General features: G+C 46.2%; 1 protein-coding gene across 2 annotated transcripts; it reads left to right on the top strand.

The window, feature by feature from the left end:
* Nucleotides 1-5,978: 5,978 nt before the first annotated feature.
* On the top strand, nucleotides 5,979-19,005 carry LOC125442120 (lipocalin-like). Of its 2 annotated transcripts, XM_048513272.1 has the most exons (8): nucleotides 5,979-6,200; nucleotides 9,263-9,402; nucleotides 11,649-11,725; nucleotides 13,975-14,088; nucleotides 15,817-15,918; nucleotides 17,624-17,649; nucleotides 18,622-18,663; nucleotides 18,836-19,005. In XM_048513272.1, the coding sequence occupies exons 1-6, from the start codon at nucleotides 6,099-6,101 to the stop codon at nucleotides 17,647-17,649; spliced, it is 561 nt and encodes a 186-aa protein (XP_048369229.1). In that variant the 5' UTR covers nucleotides 5,979-6,098; the 3' UTR covers nucleotides 18,622-18,663; nucleotides 18,836-19,005. The 2 variants fall into 2 exon arrangements, with proteins under 2 accessions (XP_048369229.1, XP_048369228.1); XM_048513271.1 differs by lacking the exon at nucleotides 18,622-18,663 and having other exon boundaries at nucleotides 5,984-6,200.
* The last annotated feature ends 1,083 nt before the right edge of the window (nucleotides 19,006-20,088 follow it).

Raw genomic sequence — 20,088 nt, 5'->3', positions numbered from 1 at the left:
TAGAAATATTGGCACCAACATTTCAGTGTATCATCGGGAGACTGTCCTTATGCTACCCCCCAAATTTGGTGCAGTTTGGTTCAGGGGGAACAAAGTTATGGACCCTCAAAAGGGTAGCCCCCATCTCCTTAGCTCCCATTGGAAAGAATGGGGGATGGGGCACCCCTTTGAGAGTCCATAATTTTGGCCCCCCTGAACCAAACTGCACCAAACCTGGGTGGTATCATCAGGGAAGTCTCTTGATGAGATCCTGAAAATTTTTAGACTGTGCCTTCAGAAATGTGCCCCCCCCCAGCCTGCAACCTCCATTGACAGCAATGCAGAAAACTCAATGCAGAACAAAGATTCTTGGGCAAATTTATGGGATGTTCCTGCAGGGGGCGCATTTTGGTTGTATTGGCACCAAAATTTCAGGGTATCATCTGGAGACTGTCATGATGGCACCCCCCAAGTTTGGTGCAGTTTGGTTCAGGGGGACCAAAGTTATGGACCCTCAAAGAGGGTGCCGCCATCCCCCATTCTTTGCTAAGGAGATGGTCTAAAACTAAGGAGATGGTCTAAAAACTTTTCCTTTTTTTGGAATTGGATTGTAAATGGCAAATTTCCAGTAGTGAGCTGATTGTTTTATTTTCCATATTTGTTGGCATATTATCATTAAAGTTTTGATGGACTCAATTTTTGTATAAAATATCTCTATTGATCTCACATTCCATATTTCAATTATGTGTGTTGTATGGTTTTGAACTTTCCTTTTCTAAGTTCTGTTCACATTAGCAGCTGAATGCTCTTTTGGCTTCAATCTGGTTGTGTCATTCCAAACAGTACTATTTATACTTGTGCTCCACTCTTTCCCAATAGTTAAATGGGTGGCTTCTGACCTGGGACCCTGCCTTCTAACCTTCCTTCATTTTGCCTTGTTGCATTATAAGATTTTTGAGGTATGGAATGATCAGAAGTTGTTTATGGTTGTCTTTTTCTGTGCAGTACCAACCAGGGTTTGCTGGAGTTTCTCTACTGTTGTCTATGGAAGCTCCTCTGCCCGTGTAACCTTTTATTACTGCTGCTGGCTGCCCAGTGGCTACTCTTCAAGGATTCCTGAAGAAGCCTTTGATTTTGAAACTGGAGTTTGCTAGCTACCTTTCATTATATAATTATATCTTTTTAATTTGTCCTCTTATAAAAATTATGAACTTGAGCCGTGCTCTGATTTCTCATTCTCTCAAGTACATACTTGTAATTTTGTTCTTTCCTACAACCTAGGTATCATCTTTAGAGTTGCCAGCTCCAACTGGAGAAATACCTGGAGATTTTGATGGTGGCATTTGAGGAAGGGAGGGTTGGGGAGGGGAGGGACTTAGTGGATATAATGCCACATAATTCACCTTCAAAAGCAGCCATTTTCTCTTGGTGAATGGATCTCTGTCACCTGGATATAATCCCAGGAGATCTCCAGCCACCCCCTGGAGGTTGGCAATTCGAGTCATCTTCCTGCCAATATGTGAGATGGCCTGCTGTCTGGAAGCATTTGCAGGACCAAGCCTTGTGAGAGCCTTCATCTGGTTGGGGGTGCTTGAAATGTATTAATATTGCTTGAGTTTCCTGTCCTTTACTGATAGAGAAATTGCTTGGAAATGTTGACATTTTGCAGCTCCAGAACTTTCCCAAAGCATATTCCAAAGTGTTGTACATTTTTCCACAGTCCCTAATGAAGATGGGATGATAAATAGACCTGAAAGAAGTTTAAATTCAGAATGAAGACTTCAGATTGCAAAGTCCTCCATGAGAGAACCAGCATGATGTAGTGGTTAGAATGTCTGAGTAAGGAGATATAGGTTTGAATCCCTACTGTGCCATGGAAACTCTCTAGATGACCTTGAAATAGTCTCTCTAAGCCTAATTTATCTCGCAGGGTTGTTGCTAGAATAAAATGGGAGAAGTGGAGAACAGTATTGTAAGGAATGCATTGGTGAAGGCTTTCATGGCCAGAATCGACTGACTGTTGTGGGTTTTACCAGACTATGTGGCCGTGGTCTGGTAGTTTATGCTCCTAATGTTTCACCTGCATCCATGGTTGGAATCTTCAGAGGCATGTTGTCACAGTGAATTGTGTAACTCTCCACACTGTGTCACAGGCCCCTTCCGCACACGCAAAATAATGCGTTTTCAAACCACTTTCACAACTGTTTACAAGTGGATTTTGCCATTCCGCACAGCTTCAAAGAGCACTGAAAGCAGTTTGAAAGTCCATTATTCTGCATGTGCGGAATGAGCCACAGAGAGAAACTCGTCTCACCATGGCATTCCTCTGAAGATGCCAGCCATAGATGCGGGCAAAACATTGGGAGAAAAACTACCAAAAACTACCACAACCCGGAAAACCCACAACAGCCAGTGTGGTAAGTCTTTCTCTCTATGTGGGACAGAAGGCGGGATATAAAGATCTAAATAAATAAATGTCAGTGAATTTTACAGGTCAAATGTTGCAAGTAGAACAAAGGAGTCCTGTCCCTCTCTTCCCATTGTCAAGTGGCCTTTGCTGTTGGTTATGTGGCCTGATCTAAGAAGTGCTGGATTTTTGCTGGTGCAGCTTTTCCCTTGGTCTGCTGCAGATTAAGAGAGATGTGCTTGTTGATATGCCCAATTTTGTTACGGTAAATGATTCTCTGTTTCCATGACTGTTGCTTCTTCTGGGCTTCAGCAATCCCCTCCTGCCACTGCCACATGGAGGGGGGGGGGGAGCAGGCTGCAACTGGAGTGATGGAATGTGCCCCCCTTCGCCCTTGGGGGAGAGACGCAAAAAGCAAAACAGTTCTTTACACGCACAATTCTTACATAAAAGATTTTTTTTGGCAACGCAGAGCAGAGCTAATGGAATTTTCTGGGTTGAGGGGGAGGATTACGGAACAGCTCCTGCAGGGAGGAAAATTCTTGTACAATTCCAGTTTAGCCTTCCCTGTCAAGATATAAAATGAACCACGAGCCGGAGCATGTTCTCTTGTGGCAGTTCTATTCCCCCTCTTCCTCAAAGGTGCTTAGAGCAGTGTCTGTCTTGATTTCAATATGAAGCCCAAATCAGTTGTGCCCTTCACAAATTACATCCTTGGGACTGCGGAAGTATAATTTGGCTCTAATAAGTAGCTGCAGAAAGCTGCTATGGACTGCTGTTAAGAAATGGGGATGATTCTTCCCTTCTCTGTGCCGAACTGACCTCACAAGGTTGTTGTGAGGATAAAATTGAAAAGGGGAGAATGCTGGAAGCCCCTTTGGCTCCCTATTGGGGGAAAAATGGGGTAGAAGCAAAGTAAAAAAAAGTTCCGTAACAGAAGTTGCCCTACAGCACAGGTGTCAAACTCGCGGCCCTCCAGATATCATGGACTACAGTTTCCATCATCCCCTGCCAGCATAATGCTGACGTGGAACCAGACATTCTGAGACTGGGCAATGGAGGAATCTGCTGCATGAGACCTGGGCATTTGCAAGCATGGGTTTATTTATGTCTGCATGACTGTTTGAGGGTACAATAGTCTTCTATTGGGAAGCCTCGTATAAAGTTTGCATGAAGACTCAAAAGCCACCCTGTTGGAAACAGCTGGATGATGAGGCAGGGGTGGGGAGGAGGCTGGGGAGTGAACAGTCTGTAAGCTCTTGATAAGGTGGGGTGTTTGCTTCCCTGTTTATCTCCATTAAAGAATAACCCAGCATCCTATGGCCAGGGCTCCATTGCATGTGAACGGCCACGGAGGAAATTTCTATAATTGCCTTTGGGCAAAAGGAGGCCAAATATTTGTGATATCAGGAAAAATTTTCCAGTCATCCAGATTTTTCCTCCATATGAAGCCCTCTTTCTACCACCATAAAGAAAAACTTCTGTGGCCCGTTATAAACAGGGAGAGAGATCGGGGCATCAGATTTTCAAGGCTCATATGGTTGCCAGCCCCACATTGGGAAACTCCCGGAGATTTCAGGGCCAAGCCTGGGAGGTCAAGTTTGGGGGGAGGGAGGGACCTAAGTGGGGTATAACACCCTCCAAAGCATAGATGTCAAACTCGCAGGGGGCGATGGGAACTGTAGTCCATAACATCTGGAGGGCCGCGAGTTTGACACCTGTGCTCCAAAGCAACCTCTTTCTTTGAGGGAACTTGTGGTTTGGAGATCAGTTGCAATTCTAGGAGATCTCCAGGTTCTACCTAAAGGTTGGCAACCCAACATGGCAGGGAGGGGCCTGTTGCTTAGTGGGACAACATCTGCTTTGCATGTAGTAAGACCCAGGTTTGATCATTGTCATTTCCAGGTCTTTCTCAGAAAGCTGCTGCCAGTCAGATGTTATAATGCTGAGCTAGATGGACCAATGTACTGTCTTTCTTTGGGTGTTCGGAGCAGAAGATGGGAGATGCCATTCTCTGCACAAGGCCAGACTATCTTACTTTTGGGACAAGAGGAGGGATATAAAGATCTAAATAAATAAATGTCAGTGAATTTTACAGGTTAAATGCTGCAAGTGGAACTCTCTTCCCATTGTCAAGTGGTTGGCGTAATGAAGATTCTGTTGTACCAGGGGTGGGTAAGGAAGCCTCTGTTGAATTTCAACATGTCCTCTCACAATGACAGTGCTCTGAACTTTGCCAGAGATAAAAGGCAGAATCTCTGGTGGTGAATGAAGATAACGAAGGGCTTTGCTACTTTCGTTCAACCATAAAGGCGCCTGTATTCTAAATAAGGCCTGGGATGAATGAATAACCCCTTTGCTTTGATATGGGCTCTTAACTATTCTCGGCAAAAGACCCCCCTTCTAGTCTTGCTTGTGGACTGTTCCAAATTTTTTGTTTTTGCTAGCATCAGTATTTCATTGTATTATTAGCAAAAACTTCCTAAGTAGTTTATTAAATAATAGTTTACTGAGCATTTTTTAAAAAATGTCCAGTAACCAGAGGCATATAGGTAGGAAATGGGAAGAGGGTTCAGCAAAGTAGACCTAATGTTCTGGATGTTGTGGCTTTTCTAGTTGTGTTGTCATGGTCTGGAAGTTTTAGCTCCTAACGGTTTGCCCGCATTGATGACTGGCATTTTCAGAGGCACGATACCATAAGATGTGTTTCTCTGCATGGCATAATGTTAAGGTGACCAGATGGTCACCTTTGAGAACAGGGACGGGCGGGTAGGTGGGCGGCCGCGCATGCGCGCGCAGCCACAGGAGCGCACTGCCTTCTGTGACAGGGCGGGAAACGGCAGCGCCCCAGAAGGCTGTGCTCCTGTGGCCGCGTGCGGGGGAGGCTGCCACACTGCCTTGCGCCCCAGAAGGCAGTGCGGCAGCCTTCCAAAAATCGGGACAATTGAAATAACCCGCGGGATGCGGGACAAATTGTTTGAAGGCGGGACTGTCCCACCAAAAGCGGGACGTCTGGTCAGCCTACATAATGTGGCGTGAAAGCCTTTGACAATACATAGACCTGATCTTGTTATCTTCTGCCCCTCCAGGGCTCCCCTGTGCAGTGAAAGTCTACACCCAGAAATACAGCAGTATGTACACACAATGGATAGCCCTTTCAGTCAGATGTCATATTTTCAAAAACTAAAAGAGACAAGTGTCAACAGCTGGTGGGGGTCACACTGATTGTTGTACAGCTGAGCAAGCAAAGGTCTGGAATAAAAAAAACCTTCCTGTAGACCTTCGGGTGACCAATGTATTTTGGGCCTCTACTCTCCTTTCTGCCTTCCCTGACCCATTCTGTCCTCCATCCCTGGGGTCTGGACTGACCTTTGCTGTCTCCATCCCCGGGGTCTTGGCTGGCCTCACAGCTGGCCAGGAAATCATGTTTAGCTTGCTGGTCTGCAAGCATGCCAAAGCTCCAGGGAATGATGATTGGGCAGGGGAGGGGGGTATTTTTCTATTTCTCTCTTTCTTTCTTTCTTGCATAACCCAATTTGGTGGGGTGGGGAGCGGGGACTTGCTTGCAAACAGCAAGCACAGTCCCTCCCTGGGTTATTGCTAGTCTGGCCAATAAATAGCTGTCTGGCCTGGGTCTCTGGCTCACACTAATTCTGTTTCTGGACACGCTGAGCACTGCAGAACTGACTGCAGACAGAACAGAGCATCAAGTATGCAGCAGCCACGGCTCGTTGGCTTCCTGGCCCTGATTCTTGGTTGCTTGCTCCAGACCCAGGCTGAAGTGCCGGTTCAGCCCGACTTCCAGCAAAATCAGGTAACCAACCTTGTGTTATACCATGATCATTCATCCCTGTGTCCTTTGCAAAGAGCTGAGGCTGCAAAATGTCCCTCTTTCAGCTGGCAACTGTGAATATGGACCTTAAAACCCTCCTAGAGCCAGCAGAATAGAAAAGTTATGCGATATCTCAGTGGATGGTTTAGATAAAAATTGGTTCAACACGAGCTGATCTAAGGTCTTGCAAAGTGATCTTTGCAAGACTACCGGATGCACAAATAGTGGGTTTATCATTAAGTCTCACTTTGCTTTCTTTAGGGGCTGAGTCCTGTAGAAATGGGTTCTGGAGCAAAGTAGGGGCTGAAATTTGAGCCCTGCTTGTTAGAGGAATGAGTATAGGTCAGTCTGCTTACCATGCTAGTACCTGAACATGCCATATATCAATTCCCACTGTGTGTCATATTATCACATTGCAATACTGGTGGCAAATCTCCTCCAAGAAAAAATATTTGGCTGGTCCCCTGGGCTGGATACTAACAGGGATATTTTCCTGTGATGCAAGGAATGTTCCATTGATGTGGAAGGTTCCTTGCACTAGAAGAAAGGAGTAGGAGTAGCAAGATGGATTCATCAGATTCAACCTAAATCAGCTCTCTTGCTGTGAGCCAAAAATAGTGATTATGAATATCTAAAGTTTCAATATTCTGAAAACAATTTCGGCCTTTGTACTGAACTGTGGATATCTTGGTAGGAAAATAGAGACTTGTATAATAGATGGGGGCAGCCCAGTATTTTTGTCCTGCTTGCAGTGCTTTTACTGGTCTAATGGCACATATTTTCTATCTGCCATGAAGCCTGATAATGTTCTAAGTTGCAAGCAATTGAATAGTCCCCCACCACCACCCGTGTCTCTTCCACCTCTTCCACACAGGCTGCTTGCCCTGGGTTTGATGCTCTTGGGAAGTAGTTTATTCCCCCCTGCTTTCCTACAGCATCGTGATTCTCTTGTTTGGCCTCCAGGTTAGCCTACCCCTTTCTCAGATCTAAGCCTGGTTTGCTGCAAAGTTTTGGGTGGCTGCCATGCAGGTGTGAAGGCTGGGAGTTTTCCTGGTCCTGCCTACACAGCAACCATTTCCCCTTCCCCCAACCCCCATGGCAGCCCCGGAGGGTGAATGTGGTGGGATGGATGCTGGAAATGCAGAGAAACCCACCATTTGGAAGGGTGGCTGTGTTGCATTGGCAGCTTCAGCAATGACAGGGCTTCCAAAAAGAAAGCGCCACATGTATGGTTGCCATTTTCCAGGTGATGTCTATAGATCTCCTGAGATTACAGTTGATCTCCAGGCAATAGAGATCTTTTCACCTGCAGAAAGTGGCTGCTTTGGCAGGTGGACTCTATGGCATTGCACGCCCCTTTGAAGTCCTCTTCTCCCCAAACCCCACTCTTCACAGGCTACACTCCCAAAATCTCCACTACTTCCCAACCCAGAGATGGCAACCCCAGCCATGTGGAGCATCCCCCAGCCTCAGGACTGAGGCTGTCTTTAGTCATGGGCCATTTGGCAAGCTGTTGCTGCTTTTCACACGTTCATTTTTAAAAATTAAAATGCAATCCCTTTTTCGTAGGACTTGCTGAGGCAGCACACAATGAAAAATGAACATGCAGATGCATACACAGAAACAGTAGCTGTTATTTCTTTGACAGTCTAGCAATACTGTAGTGCGATGGAGGGATATGAGGGCTAAAATAGCAATATATTTATTTTCAAGTTGCCTCTGGGTTCACCACTTTGTTCACACCTTAGCTCCAAGAATATCACTTTAAATGTCTCAGAAGCTGAGTTTGTAAATGATGGGTAGCATGGGTAGAGGGGTGGTGTGTGTGTGTGTGTGTTCTGCTACCCCCAACCATTTGTGTGTGCATAAAGAACCCTAAGTGGGAAGTTACTTGCCAAACTTGGAAGCAGTGAGCGCTCAGACTGCTCCGCGTGCCACAACCTTATGCAAATAAGTTCCCACTGACAGTTCCTTAGGATTAATAAAACTTGGGGGGAGAAAGCAGGAGTTCCCTCATCCATCTACTCCATCTGCTGTCAGTAAACCTAGATTCAGAGGCTTTTAAAATGATGTTCTAGAAGCTGACTCTAATCAAAGCAGTGAATCCGGAAACAAAGGTATTGAAGAAGAGGAGGAGTTTGGATTCATATCCTTCTTTCTCTCCTGTAAGGAGACTCAAAGGGGCTTACAAACTCCTCTCCCTTCCACTCCCCACAACAGACACCTTGTGAGGCAGCTGGGGCTGAGAGAGTTCCAGTGATTAGTCCAAGGTCACCCAGCAGAAATGTAGGAGTGCGGGAACACATCTGGTTCACAAGATAAGCCTCAGCCACTCAGGTGGGGGAGTGGGGGATCAAACCCAGTTCTCCAGATTAGAATCCACCTGCTCTTAACCACTACACCACACTGGCTATTGAGGGCCAGATGAGAATTTTCGGCTTTACACTTGGGCAGTTGCGTGCTCCTCTCTCTAACCCAGTGGTTCTCAACCTTCCTAATGCCACAACCCTTTAATACAGTTCCTCATGTTGTGGTGACCCCCAACCCTAACATTTATCCATTTTACAGATGGAGAACACTGATGCAGAGAGTCTTAGGTGACCCCTGTGAAAGAGTCATTCAACCCTGAAAGGGGTCCCGACCCACAGGTTGAGAACCACTCCTCTAACCTATCCAATGGGGTTGTTTTGAGGACACAGTAGTGGGGAAAAAGGATCGCCAATCTACTCCAGGGGCTGGTAGCACAACAGTGTAATTGCATAAATTCTCTTCCCCATCAGGTTGCCCAACAAACTCCACCCCTCTTTGCAAGTAAGACAGGCAGAGAGGAAGCAGAAGGAACTTGAAAGCTAATTTAAGAAGAAAGTAGTTTACCAGTCAGGGGTGATGGTTTCACTGTTTAGCTTGAGAAAAGAAAATTCTGGTGTGATTTGAAACATTTTAAGCATTAGGGAAATAATAGTGAGAAAGGCAAAGTGTGTGTGTGTGTGTGTGTATTTCTGATAAGTGGTAGCCTCCTCTAACAGGTTGGTTGGTGACCACAGTTCTTAGGGACATGGTACAGCATTGGCCTGGCCTCCAGTTCCAGATGGTTTAAGGAGAAGAAGTCGGTGATGAAGATGTGCACCACGGTGGTCATGCCCACAGAAGATGGAAACCTGAATGTCACCTCCACCTACCCCAAGTAAGCTGGGGAATGGGGCGAGGGATGAAAAAGCTTGCTCGGGAAGCAAATACACTTTTTAGTAGCGATGGTCTGCATTATCTGGACAATGGCTGTCCTCCTGTCATCCACATTTTTCCTTTGTGGAATGTTGTGTGATTGAGTTGCAAGGTAGGCTTGCCAACTCTAGGTTAGGAAACACCTGGGAATTGGGGGGTGGAGCTTAGGGAGGGAGGGGTTTAGGGAGGGGCAAGACTTCAGTGGGGTGTGGAATCATAGTGACCACCCTCCAAAGCAGCCCTTTCTGCAAGGGGACTGATCTCAGTCTTCTAGAGATCAATTCTGTAGGAGCAGCAGTGGCGAAGGAGGTTAAGAGCTCGTGTATCTAATCTGGAGGAACCGGGCTTGATTCCCCGCTCTGCCGCCTGAGCTGTGGAGGCTTATCTGGGGAATTCAGATTAGCCTGTACACTCCCACACATGCCAGCTGGGTGACCTTGGGCTAGTCACAGCTTCTCAGAGCTCTCTCAGCTTCACCCACCTCACAGGGTGTTTGTTGTGAGGGGGGAAGGGCAAGGAGATTGTAAGCCCCTTTGAGTCTCCTGTAGGAGAGAAAGGGGGGATATAAATCCAAACTCCTCCTCCTCCTCCTCCTCCTCCTCTTCTTCTCCTCCTCCTCCTCCTCTTCTCCTTCTCCTTCTCCTTCTTCATTCCAGACTTTGCCTGGAGGTTGGCAACCTCAGTTGCTAGCATTGACCTTCAAGGTCTAACTTCATCTGCAAGGTCTTTAATAGAATTTCTGAGTGGGGAGTTGTGGCCCATTTGTCCATATGCATGCAAGCGCATGAATGGACATGAATGAGCCATCTGCAGCACACAGTCTGCTTTTTATACACTGCAGACCCAGAAGTAGATTTGGAAGTGTGATTGCAGATAACTGTGTGTTCCTAATACAGCTTTAATCAAAAGAACAAACAGCAACCTCGGATAATCAGTCAAGCTATATCAAAATCAAGAGGAAGAGATCAGCGGAGAAGCTGGATTAGAAAGCCCATTACTTAACATAGCTAGTAATTGGCAACTTGATTAGTAGTCCACATTTCTATACCACAGAGATTGGTTATTGTGAGTCCTTTTTCATGAAGTGGCACATACAAGATCTCGCAATGAGAAGCACCCTCTGCATCTTATTTAATGGGCTAGGACAAATCTGTGCACCTCTATCATTTCGTTATGTGTAAAGAGTTTCTATTAAGTAGAACATGAGGTCACCAATATACACTGCCATTAGACATGAAGGTTTTATATAACTTTCATGCAGTTAGTAGCTCCTCCAGTCCTTTCATCAAAGCAATTTACCTATTGAAATCACCACTTTTTGTAGCAGTAAATTCATAGGTTTATAATGCATTGCTTGACCTTGAAAAACGTGAGACCTATTGTGGATCAGGCTAAAGGTTCATTTGATCCAGCATCCTGCTTCCTGTCTCTGGGAACCAGAGGGCATTCATTGAAAATGCTGGGGGGAAGAATTAAGACTAATAAAAGGAAACACTTCTTCACACAACGTGTGATTGGTGTTTGGAATATGCTGCCACAGGAGGTGGTTATGGCCACTAACCTGGTTAGCTTTAAAAAGGGCTTGGACAGATTTATGGAGAAGTTGATCTATGGCTACCAATCTTGATCCTCCTTGATCTCAGATTGCAAATGCCTTAGCAGACCAGGTGCTCAGGAGCAGCAGCAGCAGAAGGCCATTGCTTTCACCTCCTGCATGTGAGCTCCCAAAGGCACCTGGTGGGCCACTGCGAGTAGCAGAATGCTGGACTAGATGGACTCTGGTCTGATCCAGTAGGCTAGTTCTTATGTTCTTATGTTCTTATGGAAGCCCAGAAGCAGAGCAAGTATCTTGCTGGCTTCTCGCAGAAAATGATGCTAAAAGAAACACAACTTCTGAGCATGGAGGTTCGCTCACTTATCCATCATGCCTAATAGTCACTGATGGTTCTTTCTTCCATGAATTTGCCTAGTTCCCTTAGCATGTTTAAACCAGTGGCCCTCTTCGTAACTTGCGGCAGTGAGTTCCATAAGTTTCTTTTCCTTTCGTTCAATCACCAAGTCAGCGCCACAAAGATATTTCACAGGATGGAAACTCAGGTGAATGAAGATGTCACCCAAGTGCTCCCCCCATCCCCATTTAAGAGATGCTCAAGAACTTCTTGTTCCCCATTGCATAATTTTCTTTATGTGTCTTGACCCGTGTTCCAGGCTCGATAGATGCGAGACAAAAAAGAGCCTTTTTGTTCTGACTGACCAGCCAGGCCGATTCAGCTACACCAGCCCATGTAAGTAAGGGGAACCTGAGTTCATTTGGGGTTAGGCTGGCTGAAAACAGTAGCATTCATTGTTGGGGGCAGAATGGGCAGGAAGCTGCTGAGTAAATAAATTGGTACCTGTTTGCCCTTAATCCTACTGCTTCCAAGTAAGATGTGGAACATTTTGCCTTTGCCAGTCCAAGAAAACAGGTTCTAGCAGCTGAGTCTGCCAAAAACTACTGCCAGGACAGTGGCCTCCAAATCCAGTTAAGCAGGGTCACCAAACATTGAGTAGAACATCTGAAGGGCTCTGCTGGATCAGGCCAAAGGTCTATCTAGGCCAGCATCCTGTTGCCTGCTGTGGTCAACCAGATCCCCCAAAACTCGAGTTCATAAGAAGATCACAGAGTTCAAACTTCCCTCTGTCATTGCTTCCAAAAACTGGTAGATAAGATGGATCAGATCAGTGGTTGATCTAGTCCAACATTTTTACCCTTTATGCATGTAGCACATACCCTGAGGCTGTTTGCTTTGCAGTGGGCTATCACTACATATCTCAGTTTACAAGGGGAAGTGCCCTACTGATTCCTATGAGATCAGCTGCCATTTTGCTTGCCCCCTGCTTCTGGGTCAGGAGTTTGCAGCCTTTTTCTTTTTTCCAAGTCGTTTTAATGATCTTTCACTCCTGTGATAGATTGAAAGTGTCAAAATTAAAGAAAAAAAGAAGCCTCACTGATCTGCTGGAAATGCTGGTGGAGGAGTGGGTGGAACTGCTCCTGTATGCGGGAAGGCAGGGAGGAGCAGAAAACCCAGAGGAAACCAAACACACACTGGCCTGTTTCACTTTCCCTGCCCAGGCAGTGGAAAAGTAACACTTTGCCTGCTTTCACAATCTTTTCTGATCTGGGGCACGTTGAGTTTGGGGAGGGGGGAAACATGTGCACAACAAAGAATCTGTCCTGAAGGGAATGTATGCTCACTGCAGGGCAGACTGCAAGTGCATAAACGTTTTCCACAGCAGTTAACTATTTGCCGAGGGGTGGTGATGCAACTAGCTGGGCATAGAGGCCAACCAGATGCCTCCAAGCGTTGGGTTTTTTAGATGTTTTCTGCCTCTCCCTTTAGTCATCACAGTTGCCAGCCACTGATGGACCTCTCCTCCGTGGTTCTGCATAATCTCCTTTGAAAACTATCTCTGCTAGCGACTAGCTCCATAAAGTGGAGAAGGTTCAGCTGCATGCAAGTGTCTCTATTTGGCATGCAGGAAGTCTGATGTTCAGCCTCTCCCATCTCCAGTTAAAAGGACCAGAAAGTCCTTTTAACGTGAAAGTAACGTAAAAGTCCTTAGCTTGAGACCCTGGGGAGCTGCTACCAGTCTTAGTAGACAATATTGACCTTGCGGAGTCTGATTCAGTGTGAGGTCGGTACTTGTGTGCACATCTGCTGACAACCTTTAATTGCTCACTGAGTGCAGGAATATTTCCTGGTATGCAGAGATCTTTTACCCTTACACACAGAGGTTTAATTTGCTGTCTAATGGTAGACTTCTTCCTAAGAAGAACCTTGCTGAATCAGAACAAAAGTTCTAATATTTATGCCATTCTTCCTCTGTTTTATTTTCACAACAACCCTGGGTGTAGGCTAAACGGAGAGACTGTGGCATGTAGTAGCAGAGATATAAATCCAGGTGTTGCTTGTCCTAGTGCCATGGTGGCGAACTTATGCCACTCCAGATGTTCATGGACTATGAACATGCTGGCAGGGGTTGATGGGAATTGTAGTCCACGAACATCTGGAGTGCCATAGGTTTGCCACCACTGTCCTAGTGTAATCACTATACTGTTCTGGCCCTATAACAGCATCTTCCCTGCGCCAGTGGCCAGCTAGGCTGAGGCTCACAAGCAAGGCACAAGGCACCATCTTTCTCTTGTCTTTTGTCCTAGCACCTAATATTTGGAGGTAGACTGCTTCTGTACAGAGAGGTTTGGTTCAACAATCATGATGGTTGTGTTGTTTCAAGCCTTCCTCCAGGATTTTTAAAAGGCATCGATAATCCAGAATCAGCTTGTCAGTTCAAAGACAGAAGATTAACAGTCTTTTAACTAGCCAAACATGAAGCAGTGAGGAACAGAGAGTTTGTATTCCTGATTGGGAAACTCTGAAGGGTCACGGGCTTGAGGGCTACTTTACACCGGTGTCTGGTAGGTGGCTCCATTTCTGCCCCCCCCATTTCCGGCTGGCTCCAGTTAACTTCTTTGCCTTGCTGGTTTTCCTTCCAGGGTCTGGAAGCAAACATGAAGTTCGAGTGGTGGAGACCAACTACGATGAGTATGCATTGCTTCATGCCAAGAAAGCCAAGGGAGCAGAGACCTCCACAATGGTGACCCTGTATGGTACATGTCTACCTTCCATATCCATACCATTTCTCACTCCCAGTGGACAGCCCTTCTCCCCAGTTCTGCTCAGTAGACATGCTGTCTACCTTGGTGACAAGATACTGGGGCTCAGGGGCTGGGGAAAAGCAAGCCTGATTTTAGGAGACTGATTGGACTACAGGAATATGAGCCAAGGAGAAAAGGATCCCTCTCCTCAGTGCATTTCAGAGTCTCATTCTGTTCTCCTTTGTTTACACAGCTCCTAATTTAGAAAACAGGAACAAGTGATGAACAGGGTCCTGCCTCTCCTCAGGTGCCATTTGCAGTGGGGCTGACAGCAAGAAAGGGGAGGAAGGAGAAGCGCTGGGTGGGTTCAGTAAGCCATAGCATGTGAGGGTGAGGAAGACACCTGCCTCCTCTTCTTTGCAGGGGCCAGTTGTGTGGCCCAAAACCCAGAGGCCCCAGAATTATAGTTTTGCCCCCCTGGACAAAGGTGTTTTCTAAAATGGGGAAGTATTTTCTTCAGTTAAGCATTGTACTGATATCCTGCCTTTCTTCTGTCATGGTACACGAGGGGATGTATAGGAGGTCTCCCATCCAGATGCTGACCAGATCCCCCAGTGGGGGCGAACCTATGGACTCCAGATGTTCATGGACTACAATTCCCAATTGACCATGCTGGCAGGGGCTGATGGGAATTGTAGTCCATTAACATCTGGAGTGCCATAGGTTCGCCACCAAGCCTTTCAACCATACCTATGTCTGTTATATTACCTTCCACCAACTTTGGCTTTGCCATGGGTGTTGCTGGAGGACCCCGTTGTCTTTTGACTGTAGGTATACAGGGGAAAGGAGTTGCCACTCAGTTCAACACCCCTGAAACTGGCATTGCTGTGCCAGGGGAATGGCTGCTCTGAACGCCCCTGCCCTCCTTTCTCAGATAGATTGCTCCTGATCAGGAGCTGTGGCGGAGAAACCTAGCAGCCCAGTGTTGCACTCATTTAGTTTTTCCCCTGCAGCATTTTTTTTGCAAGTGCCTGCATTAAACTGCAGCCACAGAGCCAGTGATAGGTCACAATGGGGGGCAGTCTGCCTTGCCTGCTGCCCTCTGAGCAAAATGGTATCTGGCTTTTCTCCTACCATTTTGAAAACATCATTCCATACAAAGAACAGCACATAATTGTAATGTTATTAGGGTTGTTTTCCCGTTTTGCTCCTTATTCAGGCTCCACTCACTGCCTCTATTCCCCCACCTTGTCTTCAGAAGACAAGGACCTCAAAGTGACTCCTCCAAACATCTGGAATATGATGTACATGCTACTGCTAGGGTGGTGGCTAAAACTAGCCCTATTTAGCTAAAAGCAGCAGTTTTGGATTTGAGTGGCAGAGAGTTGCTGTGGATTTTGCCAATAGTTGTTGCGTTAAGATTATCACAGCCTGCTTATGTGCTTGCTCCTATGCCTCTATAGTGCCCGTTCAACCTGTATATTTGTAAATAAACAGATCTTTGCTAAGATAGGAGAACTCACAGGAGATTTCCAAGTCTTGAACTTTTCATTCACGTGTACAATGCAGACCTTAGGCCTTGTGGTCATTAGTTGCCAGCCCATTAGTTGCCAGACTTGAGCCGATTCTAGTCATGCTGAGGAGCATCTGTCCTACCCCACAAATCCTACCAGCCTTGCCTGCAATCACCTGGTCAGGAAGCCTCCTTCATCATCCACTTTGTCATTGTTCTTTTTGTAGGTAGGCGCAAGGAACTGAGTCAGGAGTTGGTGGAGAAATTCACTCGGTTTGCCTTGGAGCAAGGACTCACCCAGGAGAGCATCCTCATCTTACCCCGGACTAGTAAGCCTGGGATCCGGGACTTGGCTGAAGGAGGGAGGGAATGAGAAGCTAGCTCAGGTTCACAACATGTAGCCAGACTTTTTCCTGATGAAGTATTATTTGCTCACTTCTTTGTATGATTTAGACATACCATCAACATGCTCAAAGAACAGGACCCGCCCCAGGAAGCATACAGTATGAAATACTGGTACAGTGGTACCTTGGTTTTCCTCGATAATTGGTCCGAAAGGAATCAACGAAAACCGAAATCAACAAAAACAGAGGCACCATTTCCCATAGGAATCAATGTAAATCCAATTAATCCCTTCGAGGCACTCCAAAAAGTGCCTGGAATGGATTAATTGGCTTCCTCAAACCCCAGCCGGGAGTCAGAGGGAGGTCCTTACTTGGGCAGTGACATCAGAGGGAGTCACTGCCCAAATAAGGAGCTCCCTTTGTCTCCCCCCTGGCTGGGGTTTGAGGAAACCCAGGGGGAGGCAGAGGGAGGTCCTTATTTGGGCAGTGACTCCCCCTGATGTCACTGCCCAAATAAGGACCTCCCTCTGCCTCCTGGCTGGCTCTCTTTGCCTCCCCGCTGGCTGGGGTTTGAGGAAACCCAGGGGGGAGCAGAGGGAGCTCCTTATTTGGGCAGTGACACCCCTGATGTCACTGCCCAAATAAGGAGCTATCTGAACTTTTTGTTGGTTTCAGTTTTCGTGGACTTTTTCTGGGCAATTTTTTCCTGGGTTTGAGGACGAAAACCGGGGCAATCAATGAAAACCGAGACAAATTTTGCCCAGAAAAAGTTGACGAAAACCCAAACCAACAAAAATCGAAGTCTACAATAACTGAGGTACTACTGTATTCCACTGGTGCAACAGGAATCCTTCCTTCCTTCCTTCCTTCCTTCCTTCCTTCCTTCCTTCCTTCCTTCCTTCCTTCCTTCCTTCCTTCCTTCCTTCCTTCCTTCCTTCCTTCCTTCCTTCCTTCCTTCCTTCCTTCCTTCCTTCCTTCCTTCCTTCCTTCCTTCCTTCTCTCTCTCTCTCTCTCTCTGTGTGTGTGTGTGTTTTGTTTTGTTTTGCTTATAAAAAGGAGGTAGAAAGAGAGTCAATGGTGGGCAGAAAAAGAGCATATATAAGAAAAAAGGAGAGTCATATTTATTGGGCTTAACTGTTGAAGACCACTCAACTTTGGGCACATCTCATAATACCCAAAGCAGTGTGTTTCCATGCATTGGTTAAGGATAAAACCCTTGTTCTGGACTCTATGGGAAAGAGGTGTGGATGGATGACCGTCTTAGCAGCAGAGGGCTTTCCTCTGCTGTTGTGAGTTGGAGGTTCTGTGTCTTTTCTGGGGTGGGGTCTTGACTTTGCAGAGCCATAGTGGTTCGCTTCCTGGGTGGCTTGATAAGCATTAGGCACCAGGTGAAAACCTTTTTTCTTTAAAAAAAAATTGCCAAGTGGTTTGCTTACCATGTACACCTCAGGCCCACCATTATTTTACCCACTGCTTTGAATCACCATCTATGCTTTTCCTGCTGTATTAAGCTTTGCAGCATTTGATACCTAATTTTAGTGATATTCTGAACTGCCTCGGGTATTTTTTTAACCGAGAGGCAGCAAATAAGTATTGCAATTAAATAAATATTCCATGGGGGTGTTGTGATGACATCCCAAATGCTTTTGGGTACTCCTTTCCTAACTTGCCTCTCTCGCTCTCTCAACAGATCTGTGCATGGAAGAATCTGCGTAGGTGAGTCGTTCATGTGTGTTATCGTCTCTTCTTTCATGGGGCACACACAACACCTTTCGCTATTAAGAATCACTGTTCAGCTATTGCTATCTGATGTATCCATAGTGGAGATGTGGCAAGATGATGATTCCTCTCTTCTCCATCACCTGGAGAGAGAGAGAGGACTTTGAGTCAGTCCCCCCAAAATGAGAGGCAAAGGATGCAAGACAGACAAAAGGAAACTCGGGACTTTATTAACAGATTGATTTAGTTTCTACAAGAATTCTGCTGGCTAAAGAGATGTCAGACAGATGCATGGATATGAGGTCTATCTACAACGATTAGCCATGGTGTAAACCCCTATGTTCAGAGGCATAAAGATGCTGGTACCAAACTGCTGGGGAAGACTCATGGGCCCTTTCCCCACTCACCTTTGCCCGAGGGTTGCTGCGGGCAATTCCCGGAGTGCGCAATTCCTGGCGCGCGGCCTGGCTTCCCCACGACCCCGCGCTCTGTGCGGGGTCGTCAAAAGGTGCCATTTCAAAAAGAATTCCGCGCGTCGAGGGGGCGGGAGCGAGGCAGCGTTGGGGCGGCTGCGTTCTCGCCGCCCCTGAAGTGGGGAAGGCAGCTGGACCCCGCGCTACTTGAGGAGAGTAGGGCGGGGCTTAAGGAAAGTGGGGAAAGGGCCATGCTCAGCAAGTGAACATTTCCAGAACAGCTGATTGGCTGCTATTGAAGACAACAGGACAATTTAGTTGGATTTGTAACACTACAGCAAAAATTAGATCTAAACATTCATCTAGCCCAGATGTCCTTTGTCAACAACAGCCAACTGGTCAGATGCCTCTGGGAACCTGGTGACTTCTTCAGTTGTTCACAAATGTTGCAGCTTGAGAGGGATACACTGCCTCTGAACATAGATGGCCCATTTAGCTATCCCAGCTAGCAGCCACTGACAGACTTTTTCTCTAGGCATTTGTCTCAACCTTTCAGAAAGAACTGTTTAAGTTAAAAGCCTTCCCCACATCTCTCATGGTAATAAATCCTGTGATAATTCTGCATTGCGAGCCTCCTCCCCTCCCGATACATGAAGGCTGAATTCCTTGGATAACTGTTGCTTTTATCTGTGGAATTTGTTAATTCTGGCGATTGGGGTGGGTGGGAATTATATCCGAAACAGATAAATGCTGTTTTTCTTTTTCTTCAGGTTTGACAAGGCAAGCTTTGTGTTGCGGGAGAAAGAGCTTTGCGGATCCACCATTCTGGACTTCTTCCATGATGAAAGCAGCAACCTTTGCTGTCAGCCCTGACACCCCACCCCCCCTCTCTCAGCCCCTTATGTGTATTGTCCTCTCTTGATTAAAAAGTATATCATAAGCCCATGGTGTCTCTGTCTCTGTTACCTCCTTGGAATCTGTGAGGCCCCACATTATCATGAACTTTGAGGAATTTGGTACAATTATTAGCAATAGGAGACATTAGGCCGGTTACACATTCCCAGCCCCACTTCACTTAATGGAAGAAGAGAGGAGTTTGGATTTGTACCCCACTTTTCTCAACTGTAAGGAGTCTCAAAGTGACTTCCTCATTCCCTTCTTCTCTCCACAACGGTCACCTTGTGAGGTTGAAAGAGTTCTTAGAGAACTGTGACTAGCCGAAGGTCACCCAGCAGGCTTCATGTGGAGGAGCAAGGAAAGAAACCCAGTTCACCAGATTGGAGTCCACCGGTTATGTGGAAGAGTGGGGAATCAAACTTGGTTCTCCAGATTAGCGTCCACCATTCTTAACCATAAAACCAGGAGAATGATGTATAAGCTGCTTTGGAGGGCTATAACTGAAAGAAGTAAATAAATAGAGAATGTAGATTTTTTAAAAAAGTATTGGTTCCTTCCTTCTAATGATTGTTGTTGCCTTTTCCCCCTATGGGGGCAGTCCACTTGTTTAAAATCTTCAGAGGTGTATCACAGAGAGAGGTGTGCTACACACTGTGTCCACAGATGCAGGCGAAACATTAGGAACAAGATCTACTAAACCACGCAGCCAGGAAAGCCCACAACAACCACATAGTTACTTTGTTCTCTCAGAACGCTAAATATTTTCTCCTGGAGTTCTTTTGATAATTACTTTTTTATTTCCCTGCTGTCTGCCTTTTGGCATTGCTTCCTATTGTTCTGAATTGTCCCCATTAAAGTGAAGAGTTTCTTTTCTGACTGAAGCTCGTATGCCTTTGCGAGACAGGTAGCTTTTCTTGCCCTTGGACTGCGGCATTTTGTTACTGAGCTACTGTTCAAAAGCACTGGGACTGTTCTCAGGAAAGTTGGTGACTCAAGGAAAAGACAGTTATGTGCATTGCTTGTTAGTTCTCTCTTGAGACGATTTGGCCAACAAAGGAGGAAAGCTTTGAAGAGGGATTTAGAGGCTTAAGGATGGATTTAGATAAAAGCAGGACAATTTTGCAAT

This window comes from Sphaerodactylus townsendi, linkage group LG12, assembly GCF_021028975.2.
Source record: "Sphaerodactylus townsendi isolate TG3544 linkage group LG12, MPM_Stown_v2.3, whole genome shotgun sequence".
Lineage (NCBI taxonomy): Eukaryota > Metazoa > Chordata > Lepidosauria > Squamata > Sphaerodactylidae > Sphaerodactylus > Sphaerodactylus townsendi.
This window is presented reverse-complemented; position numbering and strand designations above follow the sequence as displayed.

Excerpts from the sequence above, each read along its gene's own strand:
- LOC125442120 (XM_048513272.1), top strand. The coding sequence starts at position 6,099 with ATGCAGCAGCCACGGCTCGTTGGCTTCCTGGCCCTGATTCTTGGTTGC. Across the intron at positions 6,201-9,262 it reads CCGACTTCCAGCAAAATCAG|TTCTTAGGGACATGGTACAG; the intron begins GTAACCAACCTT and ends TGGTGACCACAG. Across the intron at positions 15,919-17,623 it reads CCTCATCTTACCCCGGACTA|ATCTGTGCATGGAAGAATCT; the intron begins GTAAGCCTGGGA and ends CTCTCTCAACAG.